The sequence below is a fragment of the Nerophis lumbriciformis genome, linkage group LG17 (genome assembly GCF_033978685.3).
Source record: "Nerophis lumbriciformis linkage group LG17, RoL_Nlum_v2.1, whole genome shotgun sequence".
NCBI classification, from domain to species: domain Eukaryota; kingdom Metazoa; phylum Chordata; class Actinopteri; order Syngnathiformes; family Syngnathidae; genus Nerophis; species Nerophis lumbriciformis.
Window position 1 is genome coordinate 1,177,501 of NC_084564.2, and position 20,000 is coordinate 1,197,500.

The 20,000-nt window shown below is 40.3% G+C and overlaps 1 protein-coding gene across 2 annotated transcripts in view; it reads right to left on the bottom strand.

Annotated features, from left to right (window-relative positions):
- The window catches only part of klc3 (kinesin light chain 3), a 32,252-nt gene that overhangs the window by 2,663 nt on the left and 9,589 nt on the right, over positions 1-20,000 (bottom strand). The window contains exons 5-14 of one of the 2 annotated variants that reach the window (XM_061972180.1): positions 17,591-17,666; positions 13,591-13,730; positions 10,772-10,854; positions 10,616-10,703; positions 8,536-8,637; positions 8,288-8,461; positions 8,108-8,207; positions 877-1,051; positions 736-799; positions 532-613 (exon numbers count right to left, since the gene is read on the bottom strand). In XM_061972180.1, the coding sequence (XP_061828164.1) occupies positions 533-613; positions 736-799; positions 877-1,051; positions 8,108-8,207; positions 8,288-8,461; positions 8,536-8,637; positions 10,616-10,703; positions 10,772-10,854; positions 13,591-13,730; positions 17,591-17,666 (1,083 nt within the window). In that variant the 3' untranslated portion in view covers position 532. Of the gene's footprint in view, positions 1-62; positions 614-735; positions 800-876; positions 1,052-8,107; positions 8,208-8,287; positions 8,462-8,535; positions 8,638-10,615; positions 10,704-10,771; positions 10,855-13,590; positions 13,731-17,590; positions 17,667-20,000 lie in introns of those variants that run through there. The other variant, XM_061972179.1, reaches the window with a different exon arrangement.

Sequence of the window (20,000 nt, forward strand, 5' to 3'; positions counted from 1 at the left end):
AATATAATGTACAAGTTACACCTTTTGAATGCAATTACTGAAATAAATCAAGTTTTTCAAAATATTCTAATTTACTGGCTTTTACCTGTATAACAACGGGCGGGTGCGGTTCTGATCAAATGTTACATCGGGTGGATGGCGGATGGTTGACGACTTTCTGATGCGGTTGCGGATGAAATAATTGCCTATCCGCGCATCTCTAGTCCACGCCTTTAAACGCCCTCTTGTGGACAAACTGTGCCGTGACATGACGAGAAGTGAAAATGTCTGAAGTGCAAGTTTAAATTGAACTTGTAACGACAAACTAATGATTGTGTCCTCGCCTGGAATGTGAATTGAAGTAAGAATGTCTGCATGTCACACACACACTTCATGACATCTCTGGAACATTCAGAGGTGCCTCAAACAAGAACAGTGTGCTTTTTCACTCTGAGATCCATCTTGTGTTTGTAGGCTACCAAAACAAACCACATACTATTTTACTTTATCAATATAAATGGACCCTCAGTGTGTGTGTGTGTGTGTGTGTACGTTAGCTGGTGCCAAGTGATCCTCTCCTGGTGAGGCTCTGCGTGCTGGAGCTCAGTCCTCGATGGTCCGTCAGCGAGCGCGACTGAAGAACAAAACCAAAGCAAGAATTAAACCCCCTGCTGAGTCGTCATTGTGTTGTTGCTCAACTTTGATGTGCGTGTTAAAAAGCAAATGCTTCATTATCTAACATTAAGGTCATGTCACCTGGCCGCCATCTTGACTTTCTCCTCCAACGTTGAGAAAATTCAGCGAGTTGGCGCGTTTCATCCTGCAGACACGAAGGTACTCGGTTTTGTATTTAAAAAAAAAAAAAAAAACATTTAAAATGAAAGCCTCAGTTTTTACCCAGCATTCCTTGGGGCGGCGTCATCCACGCCGGCGCCCTTCAGCTTGCGGACCAGCTTCTCGCTGCTTCGCCGTATGGACTCTCGCAGTTTGGTGAAGGAGCCGCTGCGCCTCAGGGGTCCCTCCTGGTGGGGTTGGGCCTCGTCTCCGCCCGACCAGCTGGGCCGGGCGTCACCTGGGTCGACAAGACGGGAAGCGTCTAAACCAGAATAGCCCAAAAAGCTGCGACCCACAGCTAATTTTCACGGCAAGATGAAAAACACTATTACATAAAACAGTGTAATAAAGAGCAAACAGGTGACAGGTAACGACAACAAGTTGCAATGTTGACTCTAATAACACAAAGATGAAAAATACTATTACATAAAAATGAAAGTGAAAATGAAAAAATACTATTACATAAAACAGTGTAATAAAGAGCAAACAGGTGACAGGTAACGACAACAAGTTGCAATGTTGACTCTAATAACACAAAGATGCCATCTTTAAAACTCATTGCTGGAAAACAATGAATCAAAGTCTGTACTTCACCTCAAATATTACACTTTCAAATATTTGTTAGGAAAAATATTCCATATTTGGTGTTTTTACCTTAAAAACAGTTTTATTTAGGTTTTTGTAGGGGACGGCGTGACGCGGTCACCTAGCAACCTGAGTTCAATCCCCACCTTCTACCAACCTCGTCACGTCCGTTGTGTCTTTGAGCAAGACACTTCACCCTTGCTCCTGATGGCTGCTGGTTAGCGCCTTGCATGGCAGCTCCCTCCATCAGTGTGTGAATGTGTGTGTGAATGGGTGAATGTGGAAATAGTGTCAAAGCGCTTTGAGTACCTTGAAGGTAGAAAAGTGCTATACAAGCATACTTGCCAACCTTGAGACCTCCGATTTCAGGAGGTGGGGGGTGGAGGGTGGAGGCGTGGTCAGGGGTAGGGTGGGGCGTGGTTGGGGGCGTGGTTAAGAGTATATTGACAGCTAGAATTCACCAAGTCAAGTATTTCATGCATATATATATATTAGAGATGCGCGGATAGGCAATTATTTCATCCGCAACCGCATCAGAAAGTCGTCAACCATCCGCCATCCACCCGATGTAACATTTGATCAGAACCGCACCCGCCCGTTGTTATATATCTAATATAGACGATGCAAGGCATTAGTGAGGTTATAAAGCTTTTGCCTGTTAAAGAAAGGAGACTGATCCAATGCAGCCCAGACATTCGCGTGCCACGCTGTCACGACCCAGACGCACACCAGTGCGCAATCATATGGGAGCCGCGCTGAGCGCACCTCCAAGCGCGTCTCGCTGCCGGCGACGGCCGGGTATGGGCCCGACGCTCCAGCGCCATCCATTTTCAGGGCTAGTTGATTCGGCAAGTGGGTTGTTACACACTCCTTAGCGGGTTCCGACTTCCATGGCCACCGTCCTGCTGTCTATATCAACCAGGGTGAGCCCCACCCCTTTCGTGAGCGCACTGCGCGCGGAGTGACCCCTGTTACGCGCCCCCGGCAACAGGGGTGGCGGGCAGGTAAGCTGCGCGGGCGGAGCGCGCGGAGTGACCCCTGTTACGAGCCCCCGGCCACGGGGGTGGCGGGCAGGTAAGCTGCTTACCTGCTGCGCGTGACGCCGGCCGCGGCGAAGGCGAACGAGGCGGGGTGTCGGTGCGGTGGGCGCGGTGGTGACCCTGGACGTGCGTCGGGCCCTTCTCGCGGATCGCCTCAGCTACGGCTCCCGGTGGGGCCCTCTCGGGGGAAGGGGCCTCGGTCCCGGACCCCGGCGAGGCGTCCCTTCTCCGCTCCGTAAAAGTGTCCATCTCTTTTCTTTTTTTTCTTCTGTTGTGGCATATGCTGCAGGTGCCTGCTCGTTTTTCGTATGTGGGTAACAACATTTAACTATGTATATATATTTACCAATTGGTTTAACTGCCACCCGCCTGAATCTATTTAAAATCTAATTTTTTTTTATTTCAACCGCCCGACCCGACCCGCTGATAAAATCTAATTTTTTTTCATTTCATCCGCCCGATCCGCGGATAATCCACGGACTCCGCGGTTGTGCCCGCAAACCGCGCATCTCTAGTATATATATATATATATATATATATATATATATATATATATATATATATATAATCTACATCCTGAAAATATGCAAACAAAACTGTGTTTGGATAATTGATACTTCAAACTTGCATAAATAAATATTAAGGAATATAACATAACTTGGCTTCTGAGAGCTTCAAAATGTAATGAATAAAATGCTAAAGTTGTTGATAAACAAGCAATTATTTTAATAATTAAATATGGTCATTTTAAATGAATTATTATGATCATTTAAAATTAATTATTTCAAATATGTTTATTTCAATTCTATGGCGGGATGTAATAAGGAGTCAGAAAAAATACAAAAAAAAATACAATTCATTTTGATGTTTTTAGCAAAATATAATAAAAATGTATTTAGTTTTTTTTTTATATTAATAAATATATTTATTTTTAGGTAAGATAAACATAATAATACAATGTATCTCTAGTCTGGATGATTTAGTTCTTGTCACCCTGTTGTCCTCCCGTCATGAAAAAAGGCTGTCCTCACTCAGGTCCGCATGGAGCTGGAGGGGGCGTGGCCTCCAGCTCCGGCTGAAAATCGGGAGATTTTCGGGAGAATATTTGTCCCGGGAGGTTTTCGGGAGAAGCGCTGAATTTCGGGAGTCTCCCGGAAAATTCGGGAGGGTTGGCAAGTATGTATACAAGTATAACCCATTTAGGGCTGCAACTAACAACTAATTTGACTATCGATTAATCTGTCGATTATTACTTCGATTAATCGATTAATAATTGGGTAAAAAAGACAAACTACATTTCTATCCTTTCCAGTATTTTATTTGAAAGAAAAAAAAACAGCATATTGGCACCATACTTATTTTGATTATTGTTTCTCAGCTGTTTGTAAATGTTGCAGTTTATAAATAAAGGCTTATAAAAAAATAAAATAAAATAAAAAGTAGCCTCTGCGCATGCACATAGCATAGATCCAACGAATTGATGACTAAATTAATCGCCAACTATTTCTATAATCGATTTTAATCGATTAGTTGTTGCAGCCCTAAACCCATTTACCATTTTTCCAGTTGACAAAAAGTGCATAAAACAAGCAAACAAAATCAAATGAAAATTAAAGCTGCAAGCAGCATTGGTCGGGCCCGCGTATTTGGCAGGTGCTAGTCCTAAGTGTCCCAATACTTTTGTCCAGTGATAGTCATAAGTGTCCCAATACTTTTGTCTACTTTTAGTCTGAAGTGTCCCAAGACTTTTGTCTAGTGTACCTATCTTGTCTGCATTGTGTGGGCACGTTGGTGCTTCCTGCTTTTAAGCAGCCATCTTAAAAAAACAGCAGTGCAGCAGCATCAGCGCAGCGGGTCTTTGAAGGGTCATAAAATCAAAACCGGAGCAGTTAGAAAAAAAGCGCTTCTGTCATTGTAATCAGAAGGGTTCAATCTCTCTCCTGTGTTAGTTTGAAGGCGAAACGACAAACGCGCTCAGAGGAGATCGTTTTTGAAGGAAGGTGACCGGTTTTTACAAAAAATTTGTTTTGAAGGGGGAATAGCAAACTTCCTGTTGATTTTTGCTGGGGGTTGTCAATTTATGAAATGTAGGTCTAAGTGAGACCTACATAGAGGTTTTTGTTTCATGTCTCTCCGACCTTCCCAGTGGGAGTTACAGGCAGTTTTGTCATTTTTTTCTTCCGAGGAGCAGTTTTTTTTGTGTTTTATTAAAAAATTGCAGTAGAGCGCAATTTTGAGATTTGGGGTTAGGTTTTTTTTTAGATCGCAATGTTTGCCAGTCCTGATGTGTGTGTTCAGTTTGGTGAGTTTTGAAGCATGTTAAGGGGGTCAAATTACAGCTCAAAGAGGCAAAAGCGACTGTTTTTAGTACTTTTTTGTCTTGAAGGGGGAATTGCCAACTTCCTGTTGATTTTAGCCCGAGGATATACAATTATAAAATGTAGGTGTAAGTCAGACCTACATAGGGGTTTTTGTTTCATGTCTCTCCGACCTTCCTAGTGGGAGTTACAGGCAGCTTAGTTTTTTGTCTTCCTAGGGGGCGCTAGAGCGCAATTTTGAGTTTTGGGGTTCGGTTTTTTTATTAAAAGGCAATTTTCGCAGGTCCTGATGTGTGGGTCAAATATGGTGAGTTTTGAAGCATGTTAAGTGGGTCAAATTACAGCTCAAAGAGGCGGCGGAAGAAAAAAGAAAGAATAATAATAAAACCTTACAAATTCAATAGGTCCTTAAGTCCCATTGCAAAACCTTATGTCCCAAAGGGAGTCCTTATACAATGGGCCATGCGTGTCCTAAAAAGAAACATCCTTATGATCAACAGACATCTTGATCTGAAGTTGATTTAAAGATTTAAGAGTAAAAAGTAAAAAAAAAAAAAAGTTTGATGTATTTTGAATCCTTTTTGGATCCCTGAGTGTTGATTTTTTATTTATTTTTTAACTGCCATTGTTCAAAAACTAATAATTAGTAAAAAAAAAAAAAAATCAATGTTGTTTTGGTTTATTGACCTATTTAAGGCTCCAATCACTTCACATCTAATATTCCACCTGGAAATTTTTGTGGAGAAAATATTGCATATTTTGTGTTTCTGCCAAAGAAAACAGTTTTAACAAAAAGAGCATAAATCAATCGATAGATAGATTTGAAGTTATATTTATATTAGGGATGTCCGATAATGGCTTTTTGCCGATATCCGATATTGTCCAACTCTTTAATTACCGATACCGATATATACAGTCATGGAATTAACACATTATTATGCCTAATTTGGACAACCAGGTATGGTGAAGATAAGGTCCTTTTTTAAATATTAATAAAATAAGATAAATAAATTAAAAACATTTTCTTGAATAAAAAAGAAAGTAAAACAATATAAAAACAGTTACATAGAAACTAGTAATGAATGAAAATGAGTCAAATGAAGTGTTAAAGGTTAGTACTATTAGTGGACAATCATGTGTGCTTACGGACTGTATCCCTTGCAGACTGTATTGATATATATTGATATATCATGTAGGAACCTACCACAATATTAATAACAGAAAGAAACAACCCTTTTGTGTGAATGAGTGTAAATGGGGGAGGCTTTTTTTTTGGGTTGGTGCACTAATTGTAAGTGTATCTTGTGTTTTTTATGTTGATTTAATACAGGGGTGCTCATTACGTCGATCGTGATCTACCGGTCAATCTCGGAGGGTGTGTCAGTCGATCACCAGCCAGGCATTAAAAAAATAGTCCTAAAAATGAGCGATCATAAATCTTCACTATGACGTCACTTTCGTCACTTGATTGACATTCACGGCACCCGAGGGTCTTCTGAGATGACGCTGGCTGCTGCCAGATCATTAAAATGACCGACTGGAAGGCGAGAAACACTTTATTTCAACAGACTCTGGCGCCGTACCTGTCGTCAAAACTCCAAAGACCGACTGCACAGTTGCACAATAAAAGCGCTGCTTCATCCTGCCTGCGCTACCAAAATAAGAGTCTCAGAAAGCTGGCGTGCACAAGCTAGCAAGCTACGGAGTTTGCCGACAATGTATTTCTTGTAAAGTGTATACAAAGGAGTACGGAAGCTGGACAAATAAGATGCCAAAAACCAACCACTTTCATGTGGTATTGGACAGAAAGGAGGACTTTTTTTCTCCTCCATTCGAAAATGCGGACCTTATCATCACCACTGTCTGATTCCAATCAATGCAAGTCATCAGAATCAGGTAATACACCAACTTATATTCTTGTCTTCATGAAAGAAAGGAATCTATATGTGTTAAACATGCTTGTATTATCTTTAACCACTTCTAACTTGTTAACAATATTAACAATATGTGTTAAACATGCTTGTATTATCTTTAACCACCTTTAACTTATTAACAATATTAACTATGTGTTAAACATGCTTGTATTATCTTTAAACACCTTTAACTTATTAACAATATTAACTATGTGTTAAACATGCTTGTATTATCTTTAAACACCTTTAAGTTGTTAACAATATTAACTATATGTGTTAAACATGCTTGTATTATCTTTAAACACCTTTAACTTATTAATAATATTAACTATATGTATTAAACATACTTGTATTATCATTAAACACCTTTAACTTGTTAACAATATTAACTATATGTGTTAAACATTCTTGTATTATCATTAAACACCTTTAATGTATTAACAATATTAACTATATGTGTTAAACATGCTTGCATTATTTTTAAACACCTTTAACTTGTTAACAAAAACATATATTTCATAAATAAGTAAATATAAATGATATATATGAATGAGGTAGATCCCCACGACTTGATCAATTGAAAAGTAGCTCGCCTGCAGAAAAAGTGTGAGCACCCCGGATTTAATAAATAAAATAAAAAAATTAAATTATTTTTTTTTTATTTTTTTTAAACGATACCGATATTAAAAAAAACGATAGTGATAATTTCCGATATTACATTTTAAAGCATTTATCGGCCGATAATATCGGCATGACATCTCTAATTTATATAACGTATTTAACATTTTTATGACGAGACCCTTCCAGGTTTCCGAGACCAAACTTGAAGGGAGCCCTAAAGGTTCAAAAATAATGACATCTTGTATTGGATTTGAAAATGAAAAATATCACAACGGCCCCTGCATGCTTTGATGTTTTCAGTGTGTGTGGCTCTCAGTGGAAAAAGTTTGGACACCCCCAGTGTCCAATACAGGAAAAATTACTAATGATGTTCCATAAATTCTTTTTTAATTTTTTCAAAAAGATTCAAATTAGCTAGTTTTTCTCTTCTTTTTGTCGGTTGAATTTTGAATTTTAAAGAGTCGAAATTGAAGATAAACTGTTTCAAAATTGTATTTTAATTTTTTTCGTGTGTTCTCCTCTTTTAAACCGTTCAATTAATTGTTTTTTTTTTATCATTTATTCTCTACAAAAAACCTTCCGTAAAAGGAAAAAAAAAATGTACGACGGAATGACAGACAGAAATACCCATTTTTTTATATATATAAATTTTTATATATATAAATTCATAAATAAGTAAATATAAATGATATATATGAATGAGGTAGATCCCCACGACTTGATCAATTGAAAAGTAGCTCGCCTGCAGAAAAAGTGTGAGCACCCCTGATTTAATAAATCATTTAATAAAGCGTTTGTTCTCACGTTTGCAACTCACCTTCCACAGATCCAAACTCCTTCTGGTGTGCTCTGGTGAGGATCTCCTTGTAGAGAGCTTCTGCCTGACGGTACTTTCCCTGCTTGAGGTAACAGGACGCCTGACAGCCAGAGGACGAAGTAAGGCGAGCATGAAGCCAGGTCATTTGGTATCAAAACCCCGCCCCCCTCTGTGTCTCACCAGGTTGTTTTTGGTCTTGGCCACGTTGGCGTCGTCGGGGCCCAGTCTGCTCTGGTAGATGTGCAGAGCGCGCTCGTAGTACTGCTCCACTTCCTGGTACTTGCCCTGGTTCTGGCACAGCAGCGCCAAGTTGTTCAGCTGCTTGGCCACGTCGGGGTGGTCCGTGCCCAGAACCTGCCAGCGGGGGGGAGGGAAGGTGTGCGTAAGAAGAGTAAGGGGCGGAGTGGGGAGGCGGGGCTTAGGCTCACCTTCTCTCTGATCTGCAGCGCTCGTTTGCACAGTGGCTCCGCCTCCGTGTATTTGCCTCGTTTACCATAAAGCACCGCCAGGTTGTTCAAGGTGGCTGCCACCTACACACACACACACACATATATAAAGCTTATGTGTGTAATAGTGATGGGTTGATGAGGCGTCATGAAGCGTTTCGACACATTGCAAAACTGTATTGATACTGTGTCGATACTGTGTCACTAAATACTGACATCTGCTGGACATTAAAAATCCCTACAGGCAACCTATGGACCGACTCAACTGACACTGATTTGATGCCCTAGTACAGGGGTCACCAACCTTTTTGAAACCAAAAACTACTTCTTGGGTACTGATTAATGCGAAGGGCTACCAGTTTGATACACACTTAAATAAATAAATATATTGTCATTTGTAAGTTACACGTAAGTGGGATTTAAACAAGAATAGCTAAATAAATACATTTATATATATAAAAAAATGGGTATTTCTGTCTGTCATTCCGTCGTACTTTTTTTTTTCCTTTTATGGAAGGTTTTTTGTAGAGAATAAATGATGAAAAAAACACTTAATTGAACGGTTTAAAAGAGGAGAACACACGAAAAAAATTAAAATAAAATTTTGAAACATAGTTTATCTTCAATTTCGACTCTTTAAAATTCAAAATTCAACCGACAAAAAGAAGAGAAAAACTAGCTCATTTGAATCTTTTTGAAAAAATTAAAAAATAATTTATGGAACATCATTAGGAATTTTTCCTGATTAATATACATTTTAGAATTTTGATGACATGTTTTAAATTGGTTAAAATCCAATCTGCACTTTGTTAGAATATTTAACAAATTGGACCAAGCTATATTTCTAACAAAGACAAATCAGTATTTCTTCTAGATTTTCCAGAACAAAAATTTTAAAAGAAATTCAAAATACTTTGAAATAAGATTTAAATTTGATTCTACAGATTTTCTAGATTTGCCAGAATAATTTTTTTGAATTTTAATCATAGTAAGTTTGAAGAAATATTTCACAAATATTCTTCGTCGAAAAAACAGAAGCTAAAATATTTATTATTCTTTACAATAAAAAAAAAAATTAAAAAAAATTACTTGAACATTGATTTAAATTGTCAGGAAAGAAGAGGAAGACATTTAAAAGGTAAAAAGGTATATTTGTTTAAAAATCCTAAAATCATTTTTAAGGTTGTATTTTTTCTGTAAAATTGTATTTCTAAAAGTAATAAGAAGCAAAGTAAAAAATAAATGAATTTATTTAAACAAGTGAAGACCCATCCATCCATCCATTTTCTACCGCTTATTCCAAGTGAAGACCAAGTCTGTAAAATATTTTCTTGGATTTTCAAATTCTATTTGAGTTTTGTCTCTTTTAGAATTAAAAATGTCGAGCAAAGCGAGACCAGCTTGCTAGTAAATAAATACAATTTAAAAAATAGAGGCAACTCACTGGTAAGTGCTGCTCTTTGAGCTATTTTTAGAACAGGCCAGCGGGCGACTGATCTGGTCCTTACGGGCTACCTGGTGACCGCGGGCACCGCGTTGGTGACCCCTGCCCTAGTATATACAATAATATAAAGCAAGTCATTGTATTTCATTTAGGATTATTTCATATCTTCATTTAAATAAAAATATATTTGTATCTTTTTTAGATACAGTCAATAAATAATGTGAACATGTATCATAACATGGACATCTAAGAGAACGTGTTGTGGATGATTGTGGACTGGGAATTTTTTTAATTTTATTTTTTTACACATTTTTATAAAAAAAAAAAAAAGAAAAAAAAGTTTTTCCGACGTATTACATTTTAGACGATTTCTCTTAGTTATTATTTCTCCGGCTGTAGAAAAGAGCCGCTCACAGGGCACAGAGGAGGCGTCAGTGCGACACAGTTGGCGTATCGGTCACGTGACCAAAACAGCTCATGATCGGTCACGTGACTTTCTAAAAGCGGTAAGCGCACCGACACAGGGTTTTGCTCTATGAGCTCGACGCATGCGCCGATGCATCGGTGTTGCCGGACCCATCACTAGTGTGTACGACACAGAAAAAGCAAAGAACTTACAGCAGGGTGGTCCAATCCCAGTGTTTTCTCCCTAATGGCCAAAGCATCATTCAGCAGGTTAGCAGCCTCTTTGTATTTGTTTTGGTCTCTGAGGAAATGCAGTTTTGATGTCAGTCAGGATTTGGTGCAGAAATGTTGAGACGTCATTAGCCTCACCTGTACACCAGCGCCAGGATGTTCAACATGGTGGCGACATCAGGGTGGGTGTGGCCGGACGACTTCTCCAAGTCCTCCAAGGCCTGTGGACATGGGAGAGGAGCTTCAGAGGTTTTCAGTTAGGACTGCACAATTATTGGCATTTTAATCCCCATTGGGACGGGAGGAAACCATCCTCTGCTACCACGCGAACGACGGCGACGTGCTGCTGAAAAGTAGACGGCGAACGACGGCGACGTGCTGCTGAAAAGTAGACGGCGAACGACGGCGACGTGCTGCTGAAAAGTAGACGGCGACGTGCTGCTGAAAAGTAGACGGCGACGTGCTGCTGAAAAGTAGACGGCGAACGACGGCGACGTGCTGCTGAAAAGTAGACGGCGGACGGAAGGAAACCATTCGTGTGCTCACGTAAGAAAAGGCAGCGGCTGAAAATCACGCCAAAGACTCTGTTCCCGAAAAATAAAGAAGTCTAAACCATCTCACGACAATGTCTTCCCTGGAATGGTCCTGAGAACTCACCCGGAAGCGAGGGTCTTCCACAGATATGTTCCCAGAATAACTATTTTCTGCAGGTTTAGTGCTCACGAAGGAGTGCGGCTAAGTTGGTGTGGTATTACTGAATACAAGCGCCTTGGTCTGACTACGGTCTGTTTAAAAAAAATCCCCCAAAACCGCCATACTGTCAAGGTGACTTTTCCTGTTTTGTCAACATTTTATTCGCTCTCTGCAACACTCATTTTTACTTTCTCTTCTCACTCCATGCAAACAATCAATCATGAGACAACAGGAAGGCACAACCAAACTTGATAGTTGATACTGTCACCTGATTGGCTGTTAGCGTGTCACTCCCACTGGTCAATGATCACTTCCTGTGTTGCTCGGTTACCAGAGAGCGAGCACCTTTGTGCAACGCAGCGTTTCTCAAAGTGTGGGGCGCGCCCCACTGGTGGGGAATAGAGACATGACAGGTGGGGCGCGAGGAACGGGAGGAAATTTCACTTTAAATTTTTTTTTTATTATTATATTCTTAGATTATTTTTTTTACTATGCTTTCATTTTCTATAGACACTGTAAATCACTTTGTGATCCTGTCTGTGAAATCCGCTATATAAATAAATGGAAATTACCGGTACTTATTTTTACTGTAGGCTTTATATTTCTCGGTATGAGCGAAAGTTTGACAGACATAGCAACAGTAACTAATGGGGGCGGGGCTAAGCGGAACAAACTTTCGCGCGGATGGGTAGCAGGCTAATGTGTGGACCACAATTACACAAATATATACATTTGTGACTCACACCTCAAAGGTCGTCGAGCCAGAGCCAGCGCCTGCAGAGAAACAAAAATGTGACGGGCACACACTGTGTCATTCACCGGGAAGCACTCGCGTCAAGGCAGCTCAGCCCCGAACTCAATGAGGTTTTAACAGATGTTGTGAGCGCGGTAAATTTGATCAAAACACGATCACTGAAAGTGCGACTGTTCTCTGCACTGTGTGAGGAAATGGGAGCTGATCATACAGCCGTGCTGTTTCACAGTGAAGCAAGGTGGCTCTCCTGGGGGAAAGTGCTGTCACTTGCCCTGTCTTGCCAAATGCATAGCTCCTCCTTTTTTTTTGCAAAGATTGCAAAGTGGCACTTTTATTGTATTTATTATTGAACTTGATGCAAGTTATTTGATTTATTATTGAACTTGGTGCAAGTTATAACACTTTTTTTGATTTATTATTGAACTTGATGCAAGTTATTTGATTTATTATTGAACTTGATGCAAGTTATAACACTTTTATTTGATTTATTATTGAACTTGATGCAAGTTATAACACTTTTTTTGATTTATTATTGAACGTGATGCAAGTTATAACACTTTTTGATTTATTATTGAACTTGATGCAAGTTATAACACTTTTTTGATTTATTATTGAACTTGATGCAAGTTATAACACTTTTTTGATTTATTATTGAACTTGATGCAAGTTATAACACTTTTTTGATTTATTATTGAACTTGATGCAAGTTATAACACTTTTTTTGATTTATTATTGAACGTGATGCAAGTTATAACACTTTTTTTGATTTATTATTGAACTTGATTCAAGTTATAACACTTTTTTTGATTTATTATTGAACGTGATGCAAGTTATAACACTTTTTTTTTTATTATTGAACTTGATGCAAGTTATAACACTTATTTGATTTATTATTGAACTTGATTCAAGTTATAACACTTTTTTTGATTTATTATTGAACGTGATGCAAGTTATAACACTTTTTTTGATTTATTATTGAACTTGATGCAAGTTATAACACTTTTGTTTTATTTATTATTGAACTTGATGCAAGTTATACCACAGCTGCACAGTTATTTTATTTATCATTGAACTTGATGTTATTTTATGTTATTGAGTTTGAATGTATACAACTTGATGTTCAATAAATTTGAAAATGTTAAAGCTTGGCATTAGCGCTCTGTTGGGGCGATGGGGGCAGGTGGGGCTTGAAAACTCCCCCTTGTCCAAAGTGGGGGATGACAAAAAAAGTTTGAGAACCACTGGTGTAACGTCCGGTTTCTTTCGACAAAGAAAAAATATAAAACGTTTTATCGAATGCATTTTTTATTGATATCGGTTACGTGTCTTTCGCGATATTGTTTTATCGCCCAGCCGGAGGTGGTCACAAGTAAAGATTCACATGCACGCGTGTCAGTCACATGATCATATATTCATGTTGGAGTTGCAGGATCTAAAAAATGCGTTTTGCTCGCACAATTTCACACGAGTTTTCAGTCCCACTACTTTCCCAACATGGCTTGTGTCTGACCTGCTTGCAGAGGGGGACGGCGACCTCGTAGCGGCCCTGCGAGGCGTACTGGATGACAAGGTTGTGGAGCGTGCGGAGACGGGCGGGAATCTCGTAGCCGCCCTGCTGGGCCGCGGCGGCCACGCTGCTGTGGTGAGGCGCTGGCGACAAAGAGCACAAGCTTGTTATTGTCACTCACTGCTGCCTCCTCGGGGAAGTGGTGGTACTACAGGCAAGTAGTGCTTATACCAGGGGTGTCCAAACTACGGCCCGCAGGCCAAGTGTGACCCGCCAGCGTCTTCAAATTGGTCCTCGAGACGTCATGAGTTCATGAGAGCATCTTAAATACCAGGCGATCTCTGAATGCTACATATATTCACTGCCATCTTGTGGACAATAAAAGTAAATTAGCCCTTGAATGTACAAACCCCGTTTCCATACGAGTTGGGAAATTGTGTTAGATGTAAATATAAACGGAATACAATGATTTGCTAATCATTTTCAAGCCATATTCAGTTGAATATGCTACAAAGACAACATATTTGATGTTGTTTTTTTTTGCAAATAATCATTAACTTTAGAATTTGATGGCAGCAACACGTGACAAAGAAGTTGGGAAAGGTGGCAATAAATACTGATAAAGTTGAGGAATGCTCATCAAACACTTATTTGGAACATCCCACAGGTGTGCAGGCTAATTGGGAACAGGTGGGTGCCATGATTGGGTATAAAAGTAGATTCCATGAAATGCTCAGTCATTCACAAACAAGGATGGGGCGAGGGTCACCACTTTGTCAACAAATGCGTGAGCAAATTGTTGAACAGTTTAAGAAAAACCTTTCTCAACCAGCTATTTCAAGGAATTTAGGGATTTCACCATCTACGCTCCGTAATATCATCAAAGGGTTCAGAGAATGTGGAGAAATCACTGCACGTAAGCAGCTAAGCCCGTGACCTTCCATCCCTCAGGCTGTACTGCATCAACAAGCCACATCAGTGTGTAAAGGATATCACCACATGGGCTCAGGAACACTTCAGAAACTCACTGTCAGTAACTACAGTTGGTCGCTACATCTGTAAGTGCAAGTTAAAACTCTCCTATGCAAGGCGAAAACCGTTTATCAACAACACCCAGAAACGCCGTCGGCTTCGCTGGGCCTGAGCTCATCTAAGATGGACTGATACAAAGTGGAAAAGTGTTCTGTGGTCTGATGAGTCCACATTTCAAATTGTTTTTGGAAATTGTGGACGTCGTGACCAAAGAGGAAAAGAACCATCCGGATTGCTATAGGCGCAAAGTGTAAAAGTCAGCATGTGTGATGGTATGGGGGTGTATTAGTGGCCAAGACATGGGTAACTTACACATCTGTGAAGGCACCATTAATGCTGAAAGGTACATACAGGTTTTGGAGCAACATATGTTGCCATCCAAGCAACGTTACCATGGACGCCCCTGCTTATTTCAGCAAGACAATGCCAAGCCACGTGTTACATCAACGTGGCTTCATAGTAAAAGAGTGCGGGTACTAGACTGGCCTGCCTGTAGTCCAGACCTGTCTCCCATTGAAAATGTGAAGCCTAAAATAGCACAAGGGAGACCCCCGGACTGTTGAACAACTTAAGCTGTACATCAAGCAAGAATGGGAAAGAATTCCACCTGAGAAGCTTCAAAAATGTGTCTCCTCAGTTCCCAAACCTTTACTGAGTGTTGTTAAAAGGAAAGGCCATGTAACACAGTGGTGAACATGCCCTTTCCCAACTACTTTGTCACGTGTTGCAGCCATGAAATTCTAAGTTAATTATTATTTGCAAAAAAAAAATACAGTTTATGAGTTTGAACATCAAATATGTTGTCTTTGTAGCATATTCAACTGAATATGGGTTGAAAAGGATTTGCAAATCATTGTATTCCGTTTATATTTACATCTAACACAATTTCCCAACTCATATGGAAACGGGGTTTGCACTTTATTATAATAGCACAGCAATTACTTATATGACACAATCCAAACTAAATCCCTAGTCATGGTGCAAAAAAAATCCAACTAACATAAAAGGTCAACACACATGGTCAGACATAACACAAACTGCTTGTGGATATTAAAAAAACGTCCAAACACCATTAAAACAATTCTAAATTACACTCCTTTAAATGTATTAGAGTGCATGATGGGAACTATGTAAAACATTATCTCCACACTTACAGGTAAAAGCCAGTAAATTAGAATATTTTGAAAAACTTGATTTATTTCAGTAATTGCATTCAAAAGGTGTAACTTGTACATTATATTTATTCATTGCACACAGACTGATGCATTCAAATGTTTATTTCATTTAATTTTGATGATTTGAAGTGGCAACAAATGAAAATCCAAAATTCCGTGTGTCACAAAATTAGAATATTACTTAAGGCTAATACAAAAAAGGGATTTTTAGAAATGTTGGCCAACTGAAAAGTATGAAAATGAAAAATATGAGCATGTACAATACTCAATACTTGGTTGGAGCTCCTTTTGCCTCAATTACTGCGTTAATGCGGCGTGGCATGGAGTCTATGAGTTTCTGGCACTGCTCAGGTGTTATGAGAGCCCAGGTTGCTCTGATAGTGGCCTTCAACTCTTCTGCGTTTTTGGGTCTGGCATTCTGCATCTTCCTTTTCACAATACCCCACAGATTTTCTATGGGGCTAAGGTCAGGGGAGTTGGCGGGCCAATTTAGAACAGAAATACCATGGTCCGTAAACCAGGCACGGGTAGATTTTGCGCCAAGTCCTGTTGGAACTTGAAATCTCCATCTCCATAGAGCAGGTCAGCAGCAGGAAGCATGAAGTGCTCTAAAACTTGCTGGTAGACGGCTGCGTTGACCCTGGATCTCAGGAAACAGAGTGGACCGACACCAGCAGATGACATGGCACCCCAAACCATCACTGATGGTGGAAACTTTACACTAGACTTCAGGCAACGTGGATCCTGTGCCTCTCCTGTCTTCCTCCAGACTCTGGGACCTCGATTTCCAAAGGAAATGCAAAATTTGCATGGTTGGGTGATGGTTTAGGGTGCCATGTCATCTGCTGGTGTCGGTCCACTCTGTTTCCTGAGATCCAGGGTCAACGCAGCCGTCTACCAGCAAGTTTTAGAGCACTTCATGCTTCCTGCTGCTGACCTGCTCTATGGAGATGGAGATTTCAAGTTCCAACAGGACTTGGCGCCTGCACACAGCGCAAAATCTACCCGTGCCTGGTTTACGGACCATGGTATTTCTGTTCTAAATTGGCCCGCCAACTCCCCTGACCTTAGCCCCATAGAAAATCTGTGGGGTATTGTGAAAAGGAAGATGCAGAATGCCAGACCCAAAAACGCAGAAGAGTTGAAGGCCACTATCAGAGCAACCTGGGCTCTCATAACACCTGAGCAGTGCCAGAAACTCATCGACTCCATGCCACGCCGCATTAACGCAGTAATTGAGGCAAAAGGAGCTCCAACCAAGTATTGAGTATTGTACATGCTCATATTTTTCATTTTCATACTTTTCAGTTGGCCAACATTTCTAAAAATCCCTTTTTTGTATTAGCCTTAAGTAATATTCTAATTTTGTGACACACGGAATTTTGGATTTTCATTTGTTGCCACTTCAAATCATCAAAATTAAATGAAATAAACATTTGAATGCATCAGTCTGTGTGCAATGAATAAATATAATGTACAAGTTACACCTTTTGAATGCAATTACTGAAATAAATCAAGTTTTTCAAAATATTCTAATTTACTGGCTTTTACCTGTATTTATGTTTGACGCATTTTAGCTGCTTGATATTTCTGATGGATTACAAATCTTTAAGAAGGTTGTCATGGAAGTAAACAAGGTAGGAGTCAAACTTTCACATACTCTTAATATCCATTATATTAATATATATATATATATATTTACTTTACATGCAGTCTGCTTTCGGCCCCGGACACATTTTTTTATCCCAATGCGGCCACTAAGTGAAAAAGTCTGACTTAGTGTGCACGTGTCTTACTTTGTGACGACTCCTCGTCCTCGGCAGGAAAAAGGTCGTCAAGAGATTCTTTGTTGGAGGATGTGTTCTTGTTGTCCTGAGCAAACAAACAAACATCAGACAAGAAATGTTATATTATTGTTCTCAGGTACTAATTGATCAAAATGATTTGTAACTGTTTGAATCACATGACAAGCAGGCTTTTTCTTTTCCACTGATGAATGGCAATAATGATAATAACTACAGATCGATTGATTTCCTTTTCTCAAGGCCTCTTTTCAGTAGTCAAGGAGGTGGATAACCGATATTAGGTTCTGATATTCATTTGCGGTAAAAGTAGATTTATGCTGCTTTAACATCTGCTGACTGAAGCCTTGCTTTTGAAGAATCCTCCATCAAGTCTTTTATTAACAATCATCCATGCCACACCCACTTGCAGACTGTATTCATCTATATTGATATATAATGTAGGACCAAGTAACTGCAAGTATATGTCAGTAATAAGCTGGAAAAGGCTTTAAGTTTCTTTTTGTTTTGTTTTTTTACATTATTTTTCAGGAAACGTGGGATCAGTAATGACCAGTGTTGGGACTAACCCGTTACTGTAACGCCGTTAGTTTCGGCGGTAACTAGTAATCTAACGCGTTATTTTTTATATTCAGTAACTCAGTTACCATTACTACATGATGCGTTACTGCGTTATTTTACGTTACTTTTTATGTAGTATAAAGTGTGTTTTATCGGAGCGCTGCTGTGTCATCGTTCTGATTCTTCTTGTGTCACAAGCCGGAGAAGAGAGAGAGAGACATGCGCTTTGTGTGTGAGTGTGGGGAGGGAGGAGCTTTTCTGTTGAAAAGCTCTATGGAGATGATGATTTTATTTTCCAGCATGATCTGGCACCTGCCCACAGTGCTAAAACCATCAGTAACTGGTGTACTGACTATGGCATTACTGTCCTCGATTGGCCTGCCAACTCCCCTGACCTGAACCCCATAGAGAATTTGTGGGGTATTGTGAAGAAGAAGCTGAAAGACACCAGACCCAATAATGCAAATGAGCTATAGGCCGCTATTGAAGCATCCTGGGCATCCATAACACCTCAGCAATGCCACATGCTGATTGCCTCCATGCCACGCCGCATTGATGCAGTAATCCGTGCAAAATGATTCCCAACCAAGTACTGAGTGCATTAGTTGACATTTTCAAATGTTTGATTTTGTTTTGCGGTTATAAATCTTTTTTTTTACTTGATCTGAGGAAATATTCTAATTTTTTGAGATACGATTTTTGAGTTTTCTTAAGCTGTATGCCATAATCAACAATATTAAAATAATAAAAGGCTTGCAATATTTCAGTTGATGTGTAATGAATCCAGAATGTATGACATTTTTGTTTTTTTAATTGCATTACAGAAAATAACGAACTTTATCACAATATTCTAATTTTCTGAGACAGTCCTGTATATATATATATATATATATATATATATATATATATATATATATATATATATATATTAGAGATGCGCGGTTTGTGGGCACAACCGCGGAGTCCGCGGATTATCCGCGGATCGGGCGGATGAAATAAAAAAAAATTAGATTTTATCCACGGGTCGGGTCGGGCGGTTGAAATAAAACAAAATTAGATTTTAAATAGATTCAGGCGGGTGGCAGTTAAACCAATTGGGAAATATATATACATAGTTAAATGTTGTTACCCACATACGAAAAACGAGCAGGCACCTGCAGCATATGCCACAACAGAAGAAGAAAAAAAAAAGAGATGGACACTTTTACGGAGCGGAGAAGGGACGCCTCGCCGGGGTCCGGGACCGAGGCCCCTTCCCCCGAGAGTGCCCCACCGGGAGCCGTAGCTGAGGCGATCCGCGAGAAGGGCCCGACGCACGTCCAGGGTCACCACCGCGCCCACCGCACCGACACCCCGCCTCGTCCGCCTTCGCCGCGGCCGGCGTCACGCGCAGCAGGTAAGCAGCTTACCTGCCCGCCACCCCCGCGGCCGGGGGCTCGTAACAGGGGTCACTCCGCGCGCTCCGCCCGCGCAGCTTACCTGCCCGCCACCCCTGTTGCCGGGGGCGCGTAACAGGGGTCACTCCGCGCGCAGTGCGCTCACGAAAGGGGTGGGGCTCACCCTGGTTGATATAGACAGCAGGACGGTGGCCATGGAAGTCGGAACCCGCTAAGGAGTGTGTAACAACCCACCTGCCGAATCAACTAGCCCTGAAAATGGATGGCGCTGGAGCGTCGGGCCCATACCCGGCCGTCGCCGGCAGCGAGACGCGCTTGGAGGTGCGCTCAGCGCGGCTCCCATATGATTGCGCACTGGTGTGCGTCTGGGTCGTGACAGCGTGGCACGCGAATGTCTGTTCTGCATTGGATCAGTCTCCTTTCTTTAACAGGCAAAAGCTTTATAA